We start from the raw sequence: 18,877 nt of genomic DNA on the forward strand, positions 1-18,877 counted from the left end.
TTGTTTTGGATTAGACATTTGTCTTTGTAATTGTTTATATATGCTATCTTAGAGGTTATCTTTTCTTACTTTAAATTTCTGTAGGTAAATACCAGACGTCAAATCTGTATATGTATTATATTTGTAGCTTTAAAAATCAAATATTTTTTTCAATAATATATTTAAGTTACAAACACATAATTTAAACAGGTTTGATGTTTTCTGTTTATAGCTAATAATTCTATGACTGAAGTAGCTACATGCATGTCACCCACACATCAGTGTTTGTCCTCGACTAGCATGTCATTCTGTTGTATTGCAGCTGGAGTAGTGAGTCCGGGTAGTAAATATTCAAAATACTTCTCCCCAAAACACCCTTTGATAGCTAGAAGAAAGGACAATTAAAAAAAAAAGTAAGACCATTGGTTATTGTACTGTGACCTTCAAAAACACATCCATCAATTCAGTCAATTTGTGTGGATTGTTGATCACCACCCCTGCTCAAAGGTTATAAATCAAGGCTGGTATCACCATGCATACAATGATTAGAAGTAGAAGTAGATCAATCAGTGAAATCATGTGATATTGATATACATATGTGACTGGGCCTGTGAAAATAGGGCATGTGGGCACATGATTTTGCCTACTTTTTCGAACTTCCATTACACTATGACAATGAAATTTTCAGCTCCTAGTAAACATTTAATTGGCTTTATGATGCATTTACCAAGTTACAGAATGTAAACATTCTGTTCCACTACTGAGATATGTTTTTTTTTAATTTATCAAGGCTTTACAGCACAAGTGCTGAAGGTCTGTAGGACACATGGTCCTACAGCCTGTTTAAAGTTGTTACAGAAAGTATGTTTGAAAAGGTGGAGAAAGGAGAAAAAATCCATGACTGGACCTGGACAGCCTCGAACCTGCAGCCATCCGATTAATGCTCGAACGCTTACAGGATATGACCTGTAGCATGATGGAGTGTAGTTTGTGCCCACATGCACTGTTTTCACAGGCACAGTCACATATGCTATGCACATGTACATATGATAACACTTCTAATGAATTAATTAAAGGAATTTTGTTATATACGTATATAATCTATTCTAATGTGCATACAGCACACTGCATAAATGCAGTGTGCTGGGATTTCCACTGTTCTAAGTAGTGTACTCTTCAAAAGATTCCCAACAGGTTAATCCATAAGTGGATATATACGTATATAATATAGACCCTTAATATAAATTAGAAACATTACTATCAACAGTGGTCCTATTACAGTGTATTGAGAACTGTTATTGTCTTGGATACAATTATAACAATCACTTCAATAAAAAGGCTTCAGGAATCTACACTGTTGCTAACTTCTGTGGAGTAAAATGTTCCAATGTCAAAGTTTACTGTGATACTATCTCAGGAGGAGGAGGATGGATGGTTATTTAGAGGAGAGATGTTGCATATTCTACAAATTTTCACAGAGGATGGATTGAATATGAAGATGGATTTGGTAGCCTGCACAATGAATTTTGGTTCAGATTGAAAGCTATACACTGTTTAACTAGCCAAGGATAGTGGGAGCTTTGTATTGACTTCACCTTTAAGAATGGTACCAACTACACAATAGCCATTTTAAAGAAGGACCACCAGATGATTACTATAGGCCCAGAGCATCAGGATTTACTGGAATCACCCTGACTGATCCTTTAGTTTTGCAACACACTCTCAAAATGGAAGGTTGTTCAAAATTATGGACCAACCACAACTGTCCTAATAATGGTCATGGTGGCAAAGTACCAGGTGGATGGTGGTATGGTTCTGGTTGTTTCCACATTAACCTCAACTGCAATCATGGAGGACCACATAGATTTATATGGTAAATGATACAATTCAACATTCATCAAAATGAAGATACACCCTGTTGGGAGTGAAATTATATAATATTGTTGTTGTGTATCTTTACTTGTACTGCAAAACTATTCACTGATTGTTTGTAATGTTGCAAACACAAAATGTATTTGGTAAGTTTTTGAAGTGTATTTGAACACCTACAAAGTGTGATACATTCTTTTTACTGATGGACTCAAATACCACATATTTCTGCTGCTTTAGTACAGTTCACATCATGCCAAAATTAAGGAAAAGGAAAATCAATTTCAGTGATTGATCATTCACAAACAATGAATTGTTGATGAAAAGACTCAACCTGAAGAGTTGTAAGCTAAATTTTCTTTAACATTGTTATTCATTAAAATCTCTTGATAAAGCAATTGCCAAATTAGGTAAACATACAGTAGATTGTCTCATTCAAAACGTTTTCCCAATAAAGTCATTTCCTTACATTCTCCACTCTACTTAACTGATAAGGGACCTGCTGGATTAGCAACTACGTATGTCTTGGGACTTTTTATGCTGTACATTTGTATATTGACACTATGATTTGTGCTATATACACATCTACAGAAACAAGCAAATTTAAACAAAATCTGGGTGAACTGTGTTGGATACCAAACCACAAAAGACTTGTATGGTATACACTGCTGACAATATGATCATGTAATGATAGCCCAAACTTAATGATGTGAAACACGCCATAAGTCTATCATGCAAAATGTTTGTGTTTTCACAACTTGACTGAACTTATTTACATGGATACTGTATAAGGAGTGCTTGTCTGCTTAGCCCTTTCTATATAATTGCTGTACACGTTAGAGGTACATGTTCCCCCACACCAAGTGATAAAGCGGGAAGGAAATCTGGCCAGATAAAGTGTATGCTCAGAGGAGATTAGCAAACAGGCAAATGCATTAGGGCACACCTTAGATTCTCGTGGAGAGTTCTACAAGCTATATAACATTTAGATGAAGATCAGCTAAAATGTTTACTACTTAATTATGTTTATGCACACATTTGAAGCTCACTAGACTACTTTCAATTTCATGTTTGAAAAGAAACACATGTAGAGTGTTGCCGTTATGTAGTGTACAATACGAAATAGTCCTATTACGTGTGTACACATGCAGCTACTGTATACCGGGGGTATACTATTCTATTGTATACCATGAAACCAAAATGATACAATTCTATTAAGAATGTGATAGGATAAAGTACAGTATATAAACAAGAAATAGTGATTGTGAACTAAAATAGGCACAAGACTTGACAAGAGTAAATGAGCTTACTATGAAGATCATTGCGACATTAATATTTTTTACCATACAAGAAATTCTTGCTCTGAAAACATACAACATCATACCAGAGTCTTACAGTGACAGAAATGAGGCTGAATCAACTGTGACATGGGAAGCCATTAACCATGAAAGTTCAAGGTACTTCACCTCCGACACAAAAATAATACTAAACCCAGGTGAGTACTATTTACAAAAGCAGCTGTCAATAACAAAAGTACAAAACCTTTCAATTACTGGGATAACTTCTGTTACCATTAACTGCACAAGCAATGCTGCCATATACATTAACAGCTCAATAAGAGTGAGTGTACAAAATGTGAAATTTACAAACTGTGGAATGAGTAATGTATACCCCACATTGCACAATTTTACAGCAACAATTAGTTTACTCAATGTACAGTTAATAGTATTGTCCAACATAACATTTGAGAACAGTCTTGGTCATGGTATAGTTGGTATAAATGTACTGGGATCATCAACACTTGTAAACATCACAGTGTATCACAATAACAAATTGTCAGGTAACTCTCTCAGACCAATGGGTGGAATTATCCTTGTGTATGTGGATACAATAGATGGTGTCCATCACAACCAAACACAGTCAGAGAACAATGTTCTCATTCAGAACTGTACAATATGTTGTATGAGTGTCAATCAGTCCTTTCATATGAAGCGAAAGACTATTAGAGAAACAAAAAGTATATCATATTCATCTTTATTTGGTCTATATATCCATCAAAGAATATTACAATTCATGTTAACATCGTAAACATTGAGATACTGAATATTGATGTAAACACTCCAGTAGTTCATTTTGCTATTAATTCAAGTATGGGTAATTCTGTTTTTGTTTATGGTAGCACCTTTGCAAAAATTAGAAGCACCGATTTTCCGATAATGGAGATTAAAGTCCTTAAACTGCGCAAGAAAAAATCCTCTGCTTTAATTTCTTTTGAAATTAAAAACTGCACCCTTAGTGACAACACTGGACAATTAGTAAATTTTACATCCTTTGTCAGACAACAGAAAGTGAAGATTAATATTATTTCGACAGATTTTTCCTACAACAAAGATGGAAATTGTGCCTGGAAATCAATAACTAACAATACGACAGATGTAAGCATTGCAAATTGTACATTTAAATCAAATGTTGATTTCAATATTCAAATCACCGATATTCACACTGTTAGATTTAATAATAACTTGATTTATTACAATTCACTACAGTATCAACAGCTGATTATGATTGATAATACAATTATAACATTTGAAGGAAATAATGAGTTTTCCTTAAACAGTGTTGATGTAATCATAAACTTAAATGTAAGATTTATGTACATACAAGAAGGTGCCACACTTAATATTTCATGCAATTGTGCAAATTCAAATACAACAGAGCAGAGATCACTGATAGTATTTAGTGAGGATTTCAATGAATATTTATGTACATTTCAGTTTCTGTCAAACAAAGGAAGGTTAGATCAAGACTTCACTAACAGTAACACAATCAATTTCAGTTTGGTCTTCAACAACAATCACAACTACACTAGCATATTATATGGTACACTACTACACAGTTGCCAGTGGTTACCAAATGGTGCATTCCATACAGCTACTCCAGGTGATGTGTACAAAAAAGTAATTCAATGTGACACAACAATTAATATTATCGACAGACGAGAACCTACATACTGCTACTGTGATAATGGTACTGTAGTAGATTGTTTCAGAGACAATTTTACAACCACACCAATATACCCTGGTCAGTCAATTCCCATCAAGTTAACACAAGTACCTAGTAGCAAAATCACAAGTTCTTCATCCTATTTATGGAGAGATGTATCAGACTTTGTTGACCGCCACAATGCTATTGATAAGCCATGCAAATTAGTACCATACCAGCCACCCAACTTGAAGGAGTTAGTACACATAGCAGCATGCATGCCATTATTTTATAGAGCACTCACTAATACGTCAGAAACATGCTTCATGACTTTTAGCTCATTTGGTGCTACAAAACTCACTTATTATCGTTATTACATTAGTTTCAATCAAACATGTCCACCTGGTTTTGAGCTTCGAAGCAATTCATGTAAATGCAATAAACACTTACAAACAGTATTTCCAACTCTGAAATGTAACATAGACACAGGGATGCTCAGTCTTCGACATTATTATAATAGTTGGATAGCATACACTAAAGAACACACTATATTATATGTATACATTTGCATTAACATATTCTGCAAAGGAAAGCCAAATGACCTGCAGTTAGATAAGCCTGACACTCAATGCAATGGAAACAGGACAGGTTTACATTGTGGACATTGTCCTCCTGGACTTAGTGCTGTGTTTGGTTCCTTCAAGTGTAAGAAGTGTTCAAATGACATGTTGTGGTTACTACCAGTTTTCTTTATAGCTGGAATATTGTTAGTGTTTTGTCTGTTTACTCTGAACTTGACAGTAGTGGATGGTAAGATCAATGGCTTTATAGTGTATGCTAATTTAACTGTTTGGAATGGCCACTTTGCATTTCCATCACATAAAAATATTCTGATTGTGTTATTGTCATTAAGCAACTTGGATCTTGGAATTGAGACATGTTTCTATCATGGCATGACAGAATATGACAAAACATGGCTGCAGTTTGTTTTCCCATCGTATCTCCTCTGTATTGTTGGTGTTTTAGCAATAGCAAGTAGATATTCCAGTTATGTTGAGAGACTTACTAGAAAGAGAGTAATCCCAGTAATTGCCACCATTTTCCTGTTATCATACGGTAAGATACTACTGGTAACAGCTAAAGTTTTAGTATCTTTTACAACCGTACATGAGATAGTTGGAGACAATACTGAGACTAGTATAATCTGGTCGTGGGATTCAAGCATCAAGCTATTAGGGGCAAAATTCATTGCCCTATTTATAATATGCTTATTGGTAGTTCTTCTTATACTAATGCCAATGATATTTCTTTTGATTTTCACCAAATTCTCTTATAGATGCCGGTTTGTTAGTAACTATCTGAAGCCATATTTAGATGCTTATCAGGCTCCATTCAAAATGAAACAATGTAACTATTGTGGGATAGAATTGCTGATTCGTCCAGTGTTGCTTGCAGTATGTAATAAAATGCTAGGTGTTAATAAAACACTGGCATTGTATAGTTGTGTCTGGGTCATATTCTTAGTTTACTTGTGCACAGCCAAACCCTTCAGAAGTGCTGCAACAGCAATGTTGTATATGAGCTACATGTTTAATTTAGGATGTCATATGGTCCTCTACTTGTATTTCAGTGGTAACATTAACAACACGTGGTATGTCATATTCTTCAAAATATTAATGACCATTGCTGTTATAGAATTCTCATGTACAGTCCTTTACTACCTGTACACTAACCATCTGTACAAGAGCAAATATATTTCAAAGCTTACAGGAAAAGTTGCTATAATACTGAGCATATTTCAGAGGTTTGTAAGAAAACCCAAGGAATCTGCACTCATGATGATGCCAGCTGGAAATTATGAACAGCTGCAAGAAGAGTTACTAACTGTAGATCCAAACCAATTATTTGAAATTTTGAACCATGTACAGTAGTATATAGATTCATACATTTATTTGCTTGTACCATTCATATAGTTATGCACGCAAATACACTATATACATAATAGACATGTTATTTATATACATGTACTTTCAATTCTGTTTTATGTAGCTTTTAACAGCAATACATCATTATAGGCACATATGATCAAATTGGTGCAACAGATAATACATTATGAAGTTTACATTGATACAATTAAACCTAGTTAATTTACGAAACGATTGAGGTAATCGTGGTAAATAAAAACTGCTGTCACGAACAGGATCCAAAATGCACTGGGAAAATCCAAAATGCATTTTATTGTCTGAAACTTTTGAGCAAATTTGCTTTATTTTGCAACCATTATAAATTGTGGACCATTTCGAAGCATTTATTTCAGACCAGTTGTGATGGAGAATTACTTGATTTTGCATGTGATAAATTTTAATAATTACATAGTCAATATTGCTGCATAATTTGAAACAATATAATAGAACAACACAAAAAAATTATGTCGGCAGTTCAACATTACAGTTCAGTCTTCACTTCCATGACTATCCTTTTCTAAAGAACCAAGAGACATCGATTTTACAGCACGGATTTTAGCATGGATGTAGTTTATGCTATTGTTTTCGATGTACAGAATATTTCTCCCTTGTTTCAAGGCAGCAATCACCATGGAACCTGGGTATACAAAAAGATCAAATATTCATACAGTATAGTAATATAAAGGAGGTGCTGAAATTTCAGTACTTTACACAGTCACAAAGACAAAAAGGTACCAACATTTCAGTACTTTACATGGAACCACAAATATAAATGAGGTGCTGAAATTTCATTACTTTACACAGTCACAAAGACAAAAAGGTACCGAAATTTCAGTACTTTACATGGAACCACAAATATAAATGAGGTGCTGAAATTTCATTACTTTACACAGTCACAAAGACAAAAAGGTACCGAAGTTTCAGTACTTTACATGGAACCACAAATATAAATGAGGTGCTGAAATTTCATTACTTTACACAGTCACAAAGACAAAAAGGTACCGAAATTTCAGTACTTTACATGGAACCACAAATATAAATGAGGTGCTGAAATTTCACAGACAAAAAGGTACCGAATTTCAGTATTTTACACAAAGCCATCAGACAAGAAATGCTACAGAAATTCTTTATACATAGCCTCCAGAACAAAAAAGGTTCAGTACTTTACATGAAAGAAGGTATTAAATTTTAGTAACAAAAAAGGTACTGAAATTAACAAGAAATAATACTGAAACACAAGAGCTAAGTTACGAATTAATTTCTGGTATCGTAAGTTACTGTGATAAACCATAAAGCACTAACAAATATTTTCGGAAATACGCGGTACTTCACTATAGAAATCATTTTATCTACTAAGTCCCAGTGATATTATGGTGAATTTTTCAATGGTGCATTATTTAGAGTAAATACTGTATTCTTATTTGTTAGTGGTAAATACATACAATTGATATCATTGGAATTCAATTACATCATGCAAAGTATACGTTATATCCCAGAGGCGGATCCAGACTTATGGAAAGGATGGGCCTTACAGGTCAGCAGATTTATCTCAAATCTAGACAAGCTTACAAATCAGATGGAGTCTGTTTTTACCTTAGTAGCCGGATCACAAAGAGCTCAACTTTCCCCCCTCATTTCCAAGTAATCTGACTTTACGCCCAGTCTCAGCTTTTCAAGCTTATGAGAAGAGAACTGAATCCATCCATGGACAAGAAACTAGCCACTAACAAACCATACAATACAATCTCCTCTAGCTCACTTGCTTGCTGGCTTAAGTCAATGTTAGAACAATCCAGCATTGATATAACAATTTTCAATGCATACTCAGTCAGAAATGCCTCATCATCGATGTAGGCATAACCACAAGTGACATAAGGCAGCCAACTGGTCCTCAGAGTAGTCAGTATTTCAAAGGTTTTACAATAAACCACCAGAGGACTCAGTCTACGGTAGAGCGGTACTCTCATTTGGCTGCAGCTACAAACCTCACTATTGATAGCCCACTGAAATATAATTCATAAATGGCTCAGACTTCGAGGTAGTTGCAAGCTATTTGGAATTGTATGAAGAGGGTGACAGTCGAGCATATCAAGGGTCCCACCCACCCGCCCTGTTTGTATCATGATTGAGCTACTCAAAGACCAATTTGGAGATAAATTGTGGGTTTCCTACTTTGCACTGGAGGTGCGCAAAGCTGCAAATATAGTTGCTGAGAATGAAAACTGGCCATACACCATCGATATGCTTGACCTCATCCTCTTCATACAATTCCAAATAGCTTGCAACCACTTCATGATCTGAGCCATTTATGAAATATACGCCCTACTCCATGCAGCTTATGTTGTGCACTTATACAAGCCTATTTCAACTAGTTTTCATATAGCAATGCATCTTAGCCAAGATAGTAGATGGACTCCTCAAGTCAAACTTACAAAATACACATATCTACTCCTATTTTTGAATACCATATTTCCTCGTATAAAAGCCGCATTTGATTAAACATCTGTCTCGATTATAAGCTGGGGAGGGGTTCCAACACATTTTGAAAATAAGCACCTGGTTTCAAATAGAGGCCTGGGGGAGTCCACTGTTAATGGCTTTAATCGTTTCCCATGTTGCTGGTGCTTCTCCATACTTGTTAGTTTAGAGCCTTCTGAGGGGTGACGGTACTCAAGTAATCACATGAGTAGTGTGGGCGAGTCCGCACGCATGCAAAAATGTATGAAATGGCTATTTCCAGCCTTGCCTACATTTGTTTATATATTCAACACACGTACTGTATCACTGCTTTCTATGCTTATCATTACAGTAATCCTGTTCTACCATTACCCAAATACTGGGTATCAGTCGGATCAATCAAAAATAAATTCCCGGTCTCAAATAAAGGCCCTATTTGTTTACAGGTTGGGTCAATAATGCTGGGAAGGAAATGGGCCTAGGCCTTTATGCAAGGAAATACGCTTACTATGAACAATTCTCAAAAGTGACCAGTTTTGCTATTACACACAAACAGTCTATTATTACATACCAATTCCAGTTGGTGATAACAAAGTCCAGTCAGTAGGTGTTGTGTACAATTGTAATAGAGTCTCAAACAATGCAACTGGCTTCTGGTACTGAAACACAATCTTTCCAGTTGAAGCATCATAGTAAGATTGGTCCTTTGTCTTCAAAAAAAAATTGTCGTGTTCCATTGGTAGTGGTGCGGGTACTCCACTCTTTGCCACTAACATACCAATTGTTACTTCATTAAGGGAATTTACTGATGTTACATCTACAAAAACAATAAAATGTGAAATCTATCTGGCCCTGTGTAACACGTGTTTCATGACAGACAGAAACAATTACAATTACACATCGACTACAGGTTAGAGCATCAAATTATTCAGTATGAATACTACAATCGTGTGAATTGAAGCTGTATCTATTATGCTTCTCCAGGCTGATAAGGTGGAAAACTAAAAGCAATTTTAGACAAGCTCTTCCATCATGTGATATGATGGCTCCAATTGCCAACCAACCACGTTCAGTGCTATTAAATTTTCATGAGAAAAGTTTTTGATTAGCACCTAGTTTTTATTGATAGCTCCCTAAAGTAGTTTTCAATTACTTTATATAATCTTATCAGCTAATGAAAAGTGTGTTGAGCCTCCTCTAGTTTAAAGGATCATTGCAGTGTTAAATGTATATAGTAAATACGTATATAGAAACACATACATATAATGTGTGCATATACCTCTTCTTTTTCTACAGGTAGTGAACATACAGCCATCTGAGTTTCATCATAAACATCATTTAGGGCAGCTGAAAAGGTGCTAAGCTGTGAGAGATAGCAAAGTACTATTACTGTAAAGTGTTGCTTCCCAACGCTGTAATTTACTCCACGCACTATCCTCATTGAAGTTTTAATCTCATCCAGCATCTAAAAGAAACATAATTCAAAAGTATGCAACACATAATGTGCTGGATAAAAACCTGGTCAGTGTCTGTATCATTTGATTGAGCATAATCCAGTACAGCTAGAGTAAATCCTGTGAACCTAACCGTTGTAGTTGTAAATATAGTGTCAATGGCATTAACGGAAATGTTTGAAACGCTGTTCTTCCAAAATATGCTGGTGCAATCCAAGTAGTTAAATGAAAATAACTTGTCTGTATTGATATCACTAACATTACCAGGAGTCTTAATATATTGGCAATAGTTGAGAAACTGAGGAGGTAGTTCAGCCTTTGAAAAATTTAGATGCTTAAATGGTTCAAGCTTCTCGGCCGTCGCAAATTGAGGATATACCTCAACAGCCTTCTCCCACGTATCCAATTCCATTCCTTTAACGAATGCTTGCTGTATCTTGTGCAGCTTTTTTATGTCACCACACTGCATCATTGCTTCCTTTATTGTCATTGTCTCGTCTTCTATTTTTAATAATAGCTCATGGATGGTGGAAATGTCTAATGCTCGAAAAGGTTTGAAAGTAGATCCTTTTAAATCAAGACTAGACTTTATACCTTTTTTACTTCTGGGCACATTTTGGTAGCCAAATTCTCCATTCAAGTATTTCTTAAAAATGCTTGATAATATAACAAAGGTTTCATTTGGTAGAGTAGCAAGAAAGAAAATCATTCTTTCGTCTAGTTGTTCTACCTACAGGCAATACCAAAAAATTATGTGTGAAAATCACAAAAATTAGCATGCAGTAGTTATGTGAGAATTAAGCAGTAAAAATACCTGTGTTATAGCATATGGGATATACTGTAAATTGTAGACTGTGAATATACTGTAGAGAATTCATTCAAATACTGCTTGGTAAGTACACGCAGCCCAGACAACTTGTACAGTCAAACTTCTCTAATCCGATGCTCAATGGGAGCCATAAATTTTGCTGGATTAAGGAGGTTGTTGGATTAACAAGTCACCTCTGTAATCTGACATTGTACAATATCTAGAATTATGCCAGATTTTGCAGTAAATTACAGGAAAAACAAATCACACAATGTTTTAAACATGAATTTGTTTTAGAATTTGAAAGTATTAACAGTAGAAAGAAAATTCAGGAACTTTATCAGGGTTTAAATGTCTACTGGTACATCTGCAGGTACACTGTACAAAACAACCTAGCTATGTATATATTAGTTAACACTCATTGCTAAAATGTAACATATAATATATTTTATAAGTTACTTTTAAAACATAAGAGCAACACATTGCACAACATGACAGTAACAAAAAGTATTCTATTACTTTTAAAATATCTTTTGTTAATAAAGACAGTGCTTAACTTAAATGATTTACTGGAACTAAGCCATATGAACAAGTATACATGCAGCATACACACTGTGACATCATGACCAAGCCCCGTGGCAAACATGTACTACATTCTACTAAACTAGTGAGGCAAGCTTGAATTATAAGGAAGAGCAGTGCTTCCAGCTTTACAATAACCCTGCTAATGCTAGACTGCTATGAGTCTGCCATGCAATCCATAAAACATATTATACCGTGAAAAATATCTTACAAATTAGCTACTTATTTCAAAGCCAGTACAGAGGAACAGGCATCTTTCCATCTATCAGGTCTATTAGTTGGTGGCTCCTGGTCATCTGGTGTGCCTGACACCTCATAGAGGAGCTTGCGACATTGAACAACCTGTGTGATTAAATACCATGATAATTATAACTGATTATGATAATCCATATTCAGGGCAATGTTTTTTGCTTAAACAATAAAGGGCATGACTAATAGGTAGGATCAACTGAAAAACAGTATCACAAATATGGGTGATATTTGTGACCCACTGAGTGAAAACTGGCCGTTTTGCAAATTTCAATTTTTGCCATAAAACCGTATAGAAATAAACTAGGTAAAAATAAACGAGCGTTATATGAAAAATTTTACGCACAAATTAATTGTATTCATATGCACTGAAAGTAAGCTCACATCAATGAAACCTATATACCACTAGATTTGCCTGTTTATGGAAAGTAAGAAAATCGTAGTTTCATGTTCACATAGCAAAGGATACACGAGTTGTGGGCAGTTATTTACGATGTGATAAAAATACATTCACCGCTGTAATTTCTTAACTGGAATGGCCTTCTTCTTAGTAAACACGGAAATGTACAGGGAAAGCACCATACCTTGTGATTGATTTGCCAATTCATGGTGTACAGATAGATATGATCGATTATTTAAGCACTTGTAATTTATTTCTCATGTTGTTGCTGCACAAATCGAGTTTTAGCACTGTTCCAATTTTCAAGCACCATAACTCCAAGACCATTCATCATTAAAGGCTGAAACTTTGGCTGTCCACTCTTCTGTTACCGAGATGCAATAACATTGAATTCAAGGAATGTGAGAAAATGGCCGGTTTTAGCTCGCCAGTTACATTTTGTCACGGACCATGCCTGCCTTCATTGTCCCTATACAATCAAACTGTACAGTAGAAATATTTGAGCAGGGATCGTCCCAATAATGAACAGGGAATGCTAAAATACCGCCTCCAAAAAGTACCCTAGAAACATCTTGACTCTTAAAAGGTTGTCCAAACCTAATTTTTGGTCTGCCTCACAGCCTGACCATGGTCACGAGGCTAGAGGCTAAATGACACATCTTTGATCACCATTTTTTTGCCAAAATAGCAAACTTACCAGTGGTATGTACCTTTTGGGGTCCTTATTCAATACACAGTATGCACTATCATACTTGCTTATTAAAAAAGTAATATGTAGAGTAAGAATTTTACATTGTAATACTATCATTCATCTATTGCTTCACTAGTTTTTATTGTTTACATCCATAAATCAATACCACTAGTTTATTTGGTTTTTGGATAGCTACAGTCATGTCATATACATGTGACAGAATATCGAACGTGGCTGTTGCATTAGGGTGATTACTTTATTAGAGTATCTCGGAACTAGGCACCGGCCTATTATGCCCGAAATTTTACCTATTATGCTTTTGAGCATTGCTCAAAAATTAAGCCTATTATGCTCAAAATTATGCTTTCAAAATCAAAATTATGCTCTAGAACTGACTGTTTTATTAGAGTATATCAGCCTTTCCTGACTGCTCTATTAGAGTAAGTGACTGCTCTATTAGAGTATCTCGATCTTATTTTTGCAAAGTGTGAATAACCAACAAAGAAACGGTTTAATAAGTTGTATTACGTGTTTTTAATTATAAAATGCACTAATAATACTATTGGCAGTGAATATTTGCTTTCTTTCAGGCGCGCGTATTGCGCATTTAATTAATTTTTCAAACATCGTCCCTATTATGCTGGCATTATGCTTGATGCTTTTGGCCACCTATTATGCTTTAAATTATGCTGGCATAATCGGCCGGTGCCTACTCGGAACTATATGTGATATTTAAAGGGCGTAGTAATGACATACCTTATATTTTTGTTCAGAGTGTAATTTTTTTGCTTTAAATAAATTTGTGGTGTCGAGGTGTTGATATGGAAAGCAAACGTCTCAATATGGGTTTTTTTAGCATGAAGAAAAGACGACCAGCAGATAGAAGGAAAAAAGGAAATGCAAAAGCCACATTTAATCTTCTAATAAAACAGTCACATGCATACGTCATAGCTGTAGCTATAACAAAAACCTTAACAAACTAATGGTATATTAATTTTAAAATGAAGTAGGGGTCTAAACAATAAAAACCAGTGAATCAACAGATAAATGATGGCATTACAACATAACTCTATGGGAAATCCCCTACATTGGCATATTATATATATTTTTTTAAATATACAAGGATGATAGTACATCCTGTGCATTGAGCAATTTGGCAATAGTATTGTGATCTTAACACATATTGCTTTGGGATCATGAGCAAGTAAGCGTTTGAGGTACTTCCTGTGTCCACATTAACAGGCTCTACTATACACTACACATGTGTACATGTCTGATAGATACAGTATGTGTAGGTGTTACAAAAATCTTACCCATTCCCATGTATTCATGTCATGATGAAATGATGCCGCCCTGTTATGCTTCGACGCTAAGCGTCTGACTAATTTAGTTTCCATTGGCAAATAAACAGCACACAATCTATGACTATATTGTATGTTGTTGGCCAAATTTGGATTTTCAGATAGCAGTTCTTGTAAAGCTTGCCTGGAGTGGTTCCCACCCACTGTAGAGTATTTGTAGCCCTCTTTGTTGTTTGAGTTGTAAGTATCATTACTTCCAATATCAACAATAGCCAGTAAAGGTTGAACATCGCTGAAATTGTTGGCTATCATTTCAATTTTCAGTTGTGTTACCATTTTTTCCGAATAATCCCTAACTAGCCACTCCTCACAGGGAGGCTTCAAACAGTTGACAGGTAATTCATAGTAACCTAGATGATCAAAACAACAACCATTATAAGTTATATGCGGTGTTACATAATCATTTATGATATATAGACATACAGCACGATAGTACTATCATGAAGGTTTTCACTCTCTAGTCAAAAAAGATTGCACTAAAACCACCCTCACAAAGCTTGGCAGTATTCGTTAGGTATAACCAAATCCAAAAATGCCTTTAGTATGAGAAATAGATTGCTACAAAATTTAAATAGTCAGTAAATTTTCTACTGACTGTATGCCTGATGCTAGCCTATCTCGATAACGGCTAAGGCTACAAGCTTGACTTTTTTACTGTTCGATATCTACAGCTGATTCTACAAGTACCTTGTGTGAACAATGCATGCTTCATGGACCTACTTTTATCCTCCTTTGTCCCATTTATCTTTGCTGACAATACAAGGTTTATTTTGTAGACAGTACAAGGTGTTGATTCATAATAGCATTATGTGGTGACTTCCCTATATACATTTACAATGAGAATCATCTGGATTTCTTCATCATGGCTACATTGGATTGCAGCAGTTCTTCTCATAGCATTCTTCATTGGTAATGGTATGTAATGGGCTTAACATAGTTAAAACAGCCACTTCACTACTTTGGTACTTAATAGTTGGGACATACATTCAGGTGAAAACAATAAGCCTGGTTTGCCAGCAGAGCATACCATGTACCGAATATTAGCCAACTTAAATGGATGTCCACTTAGTAACTATATATCAAAACACTAACTATGAAATAAGGAACTTGCATTGTGGTGTTTTTATCTACACAGCATAAACCACAAGATTGTTATTAAACAATAAAATCACAAAAATGGTAAAAGCAACTGTAAAGATGTTCCTATCTCTATCAAACTAGCTGAGAGTATATAATACCATTACTAATACAGTTCTAAGTCGCTACGTCATGGAACAATTCACATCAAGTCTAGCTTGTTCGAGTTTACGCCAATGCGTATGCGTAAAGAAATGCACGGCCACCATGCCGTGTCTTGAAAAAGTATCTTGTACCTGTCCCCATTGCAGGCTTGGGGTCAAATACATGAGTATTTGTATTTAGCTGTATTTAAATACTATTTTTGAGTATTTGTAATTGTATTATGAAGTTTTGAAACAACATGTATTTGTATTTAAACACTTCATGTAAAAACTTTAAATACTTTCTGGAAATACCTCAAATACTTTTGCTTGAAAGAGAATCTGTATGACCTAATCTGTAAAATATATTTTGTTGGAAGATGATCTCTTTCACTTATTGACACCTTAATCTGTAAAATATATCAAACGCTAATTATTCAATTTCTTTGAATGGGAAGAGTTATAAAGAACTTACTTTTCTTTGAAGTTGAATAGTAAGTATATAAGTACTAGCAAGAGTTCATAATGTAGAGAGCAAGGGAGATATAGCGTTGGACACTCTTCCTCCCTCTCTACTGTATATTATGAACTGTTGGTATGAGCATTCAAACCTTGCAACATATAGTTAAAAAATGTCATCTAAGAAGAGCAAGAAGTCCATATACTCCAATTGTTTTCTGGCATTATAATGTTACAGTTATGTTTACCATACATTTGAAATTTTATTAGAACAATATTAAAACAGAGGTGTGTACTATTGGGTGGTTGTGTAAGGTGTAGTTCAGATCAAAGGATCAAGTATTATAAAAGTATTTAAATGCTTTTAATAGTATTTGTATTTCAAATACACCCTGGGTATAAGTATTCGTATTTGTATTCCATACTTTCAGAGTATTTGTATTTAAATACTTTTCAAAGTATTTGACCCCAAGCCTGCACAGATCACCTTTGCTTATTCCTTTTAAATGATACACTATTAACAACTCAAACAACCAATAAACTAGCTAGTCTTCTTTCACAAGACATTGCCATGATTATGTAACTTTCATGCAATAGTCTGCGAAGGATCCATTTACCCCAGTAACCGAGACTCTGTGGGTGTAAGAATTTTATGGTAAGATTATTAAACACACAAACAAGCTGTAGCGAAGAGGAAATTATACCCAGTGCGCAAGTTATCAGCCATATGGCGGTTGTGACGGTTAGAGGGTTAAAGGAAGAGAAATGCCATTTTGGCCATGGCAAGGCAGTTATATGATGCATGACCACTGTTTGCTGTATATTTTATAAACAAAACATCTACAGTACCTTTAAAATATGACCTGATAGATTCATCCATCCTGGCACCATTAAATTCATCATTTTCATCCTGATCTTGTGGTGCACGTCTAACACTATGACTAGCTGGAATCATGGCTTCAATGCGCCGTCTCTTGTTTGATGGCTGAATTACAGTTGGTTGTTGGTTGCTATCGTCTCCATTTGGCTGCATCTCAATGGTAGCTCCTTTAAATATATCCACGAACGATTCAGTTAAGCTGCAGTTTTTGAATTGTCTGCAAAACTCATTCTTGTTCCACTCAAATTCTGCAACATTCAGGACCTTAGCCTTAGAATTTGTCTGAAAAGTAGCCTAATTAAAATCGAACATATTAAACATAATGATTATCAAGTGTTGCATCAACACTTACTTTTATCCATTCATCTCCGTCCTGAGGACTGAGCGCCACATCCTTTATCAGCCCATATTTTGACAAGACTTGGTTGCCAACGCCTATGTATACTCCATCAGCTGGCTGAGTATCCTTCAGGGAAAAATGCCAACACAATCGTCTCGGCATAACTCAGCGAAGAGGACGTCTAAAACAGAATGAATGTATTGGAAGTAGATGAATAAGCAGACTATTTAAAGCCGACTATTTAAAGCCGTTTATTAGAAGTTACTCTCCTACACTATTCAAGACGTAAGTTGTCAAGTTGTTTTCGGTTTCACCTTGTGAATCGTGACTCGATGTTTCACCAGAAATGATACGCTATCCTCTACTAATACGATAAATGAAGAAATCACATTAAGTAAATGCCCTAATTTGAGTTTTACTTTATTCCTAGCCATTTTGGAATGGTATTTTAGTGTTTTAAAACGATTACGCAACTCATCGATTCTGATTGGCCAGCCAATATTTTGGCTGGATCACACTTCCGGGCCCAAGAAACTCGAGCATTGTCACCAGACGGTGTTTGCGCATTAGCGCGAGCCCGGCTGGGCACGAGACTAAGTCTAGACAAGGTACAGCACATGAACAAGTGTTAGAATCACTTGTACATGCTGTTAGCCTGTTAGCTCATCAGGACAATGTTTTTCTTTAATCAATTCACAGAAAACTCTATTGTTTAGATTTGCTAGCATTCCTGAATGGTTTTCGGACTCTGAACTCACTAATACATATAGAAAGCCTAATTTCTAGTTAATGGCTCTATAACTTGGGCATCTTTCATCCTATTCACAGCGAATAACCACGAAAAGATGGAGAAATCACTGTAGTTTCTATTTGTGTACAGATAATTGGAACATACCGTCTACTTTGTTGCCGTCTACTTTGTAAGTAACAAAGATTTCACCATTAGTTATCATTGTTTTCCCAATGGCTTCAATACATTTTGACAGGCAACCATAGCATCCAGTTGTGACGTAACTACAATAACGTGCTTTAGAACTTGCATGCAACTGGTCTCTATTCTAAACAATGGCTACCAGCATGATGTGTGTCAAGTAACAGGAAATATAGATGCCATTCTTCGTGGCATCGTAATAAGTGAACAGTTGTTGTTATGACAATTTTTCCTGCCAGTCTAGCTAACTG

At 35.4% G+C, this 18,877-nt stretch overlaps 2 protein-coding genes across 3 annotated transcripts; both read right to left on the reverse strand.

The window, feature by feature from the left end:
- Positions 1-7,188: 7,188 nt before the first annotated feature.
- LOC136268055 (uncharacterized) lies at positions 7,189-11,735 on the reverse strand. Of its 2 annotated transcripts, XM_066063289.1 has the most exons (5): positions 11,520-11,735; positions 10,770-11,435; positions 10,561-10,716; positions 9,823-10,068; positions 7,189-7,431 (listed from the first exon to the last, which is right to left on the reverse strand). In XM_066063289.1, exons 2-4 carry the CDS (start codon positions 11,412-11,414, stop codon positions 10,063-10,065), a joined length of 807 nt encoding a protein of 268 aa, XP_065919361.1. In that variant the 5' UTR covers positions 11,415-11,435; positions 11,520-11,735; the 3' UTR covers positions 7,189-7,431; positions 9,823-10,062. The 2 variants fall into 2 exon arrangements, 1 of the variants encoding a protein (XP_065919361.1); XR_010706862.1 differs by lacking the exons at positions 9,823-10,068; positions 10,561-10,716; positions 10,770-11,435; positions 11,520-11,735 and adding an exon at positions 8,388-8,669.
- A 582-nt stretch (positions 11,736-12,317) lies between these two features.
- On the reverse strand, positions 12,318-17,857 carry LOC136247326 (uncharacterized). Its single transcript, XM_066038949.1, has 4 exons — positions 17,708-17,857; positions 17,325-17,649; positions 14,749-15,146; positions 12,318-12,437 (listed from the first exon to the last, which is right to left on the reverse strand). The coding sequence occupies exons 1-4, from the start codon at positions 17,855-17,857 to the stop codon at positions 12,318-12,320; spliced, it is 993 nt and encodes a 330-aa protein (XP_065895021.1).
- Between the last annotated feature and the right edge of the window lie 1,020 nt (positions 17,858-18,877).

The sequence above is a fragment of the Dysidea avara genome, chromosome 1 (genome assembly GCF_963678975.1).
Source record: "Dysidea avara chromosome 1, odDysAvar1.4, whole genome shotgun sequence".
NCBI classification, from domain to species: Eukaryota; Metazoa; Porifera; class Demospongiae; order Dictyoceratida; family Dysideidae; genus Dysidea; species Dysidea avara.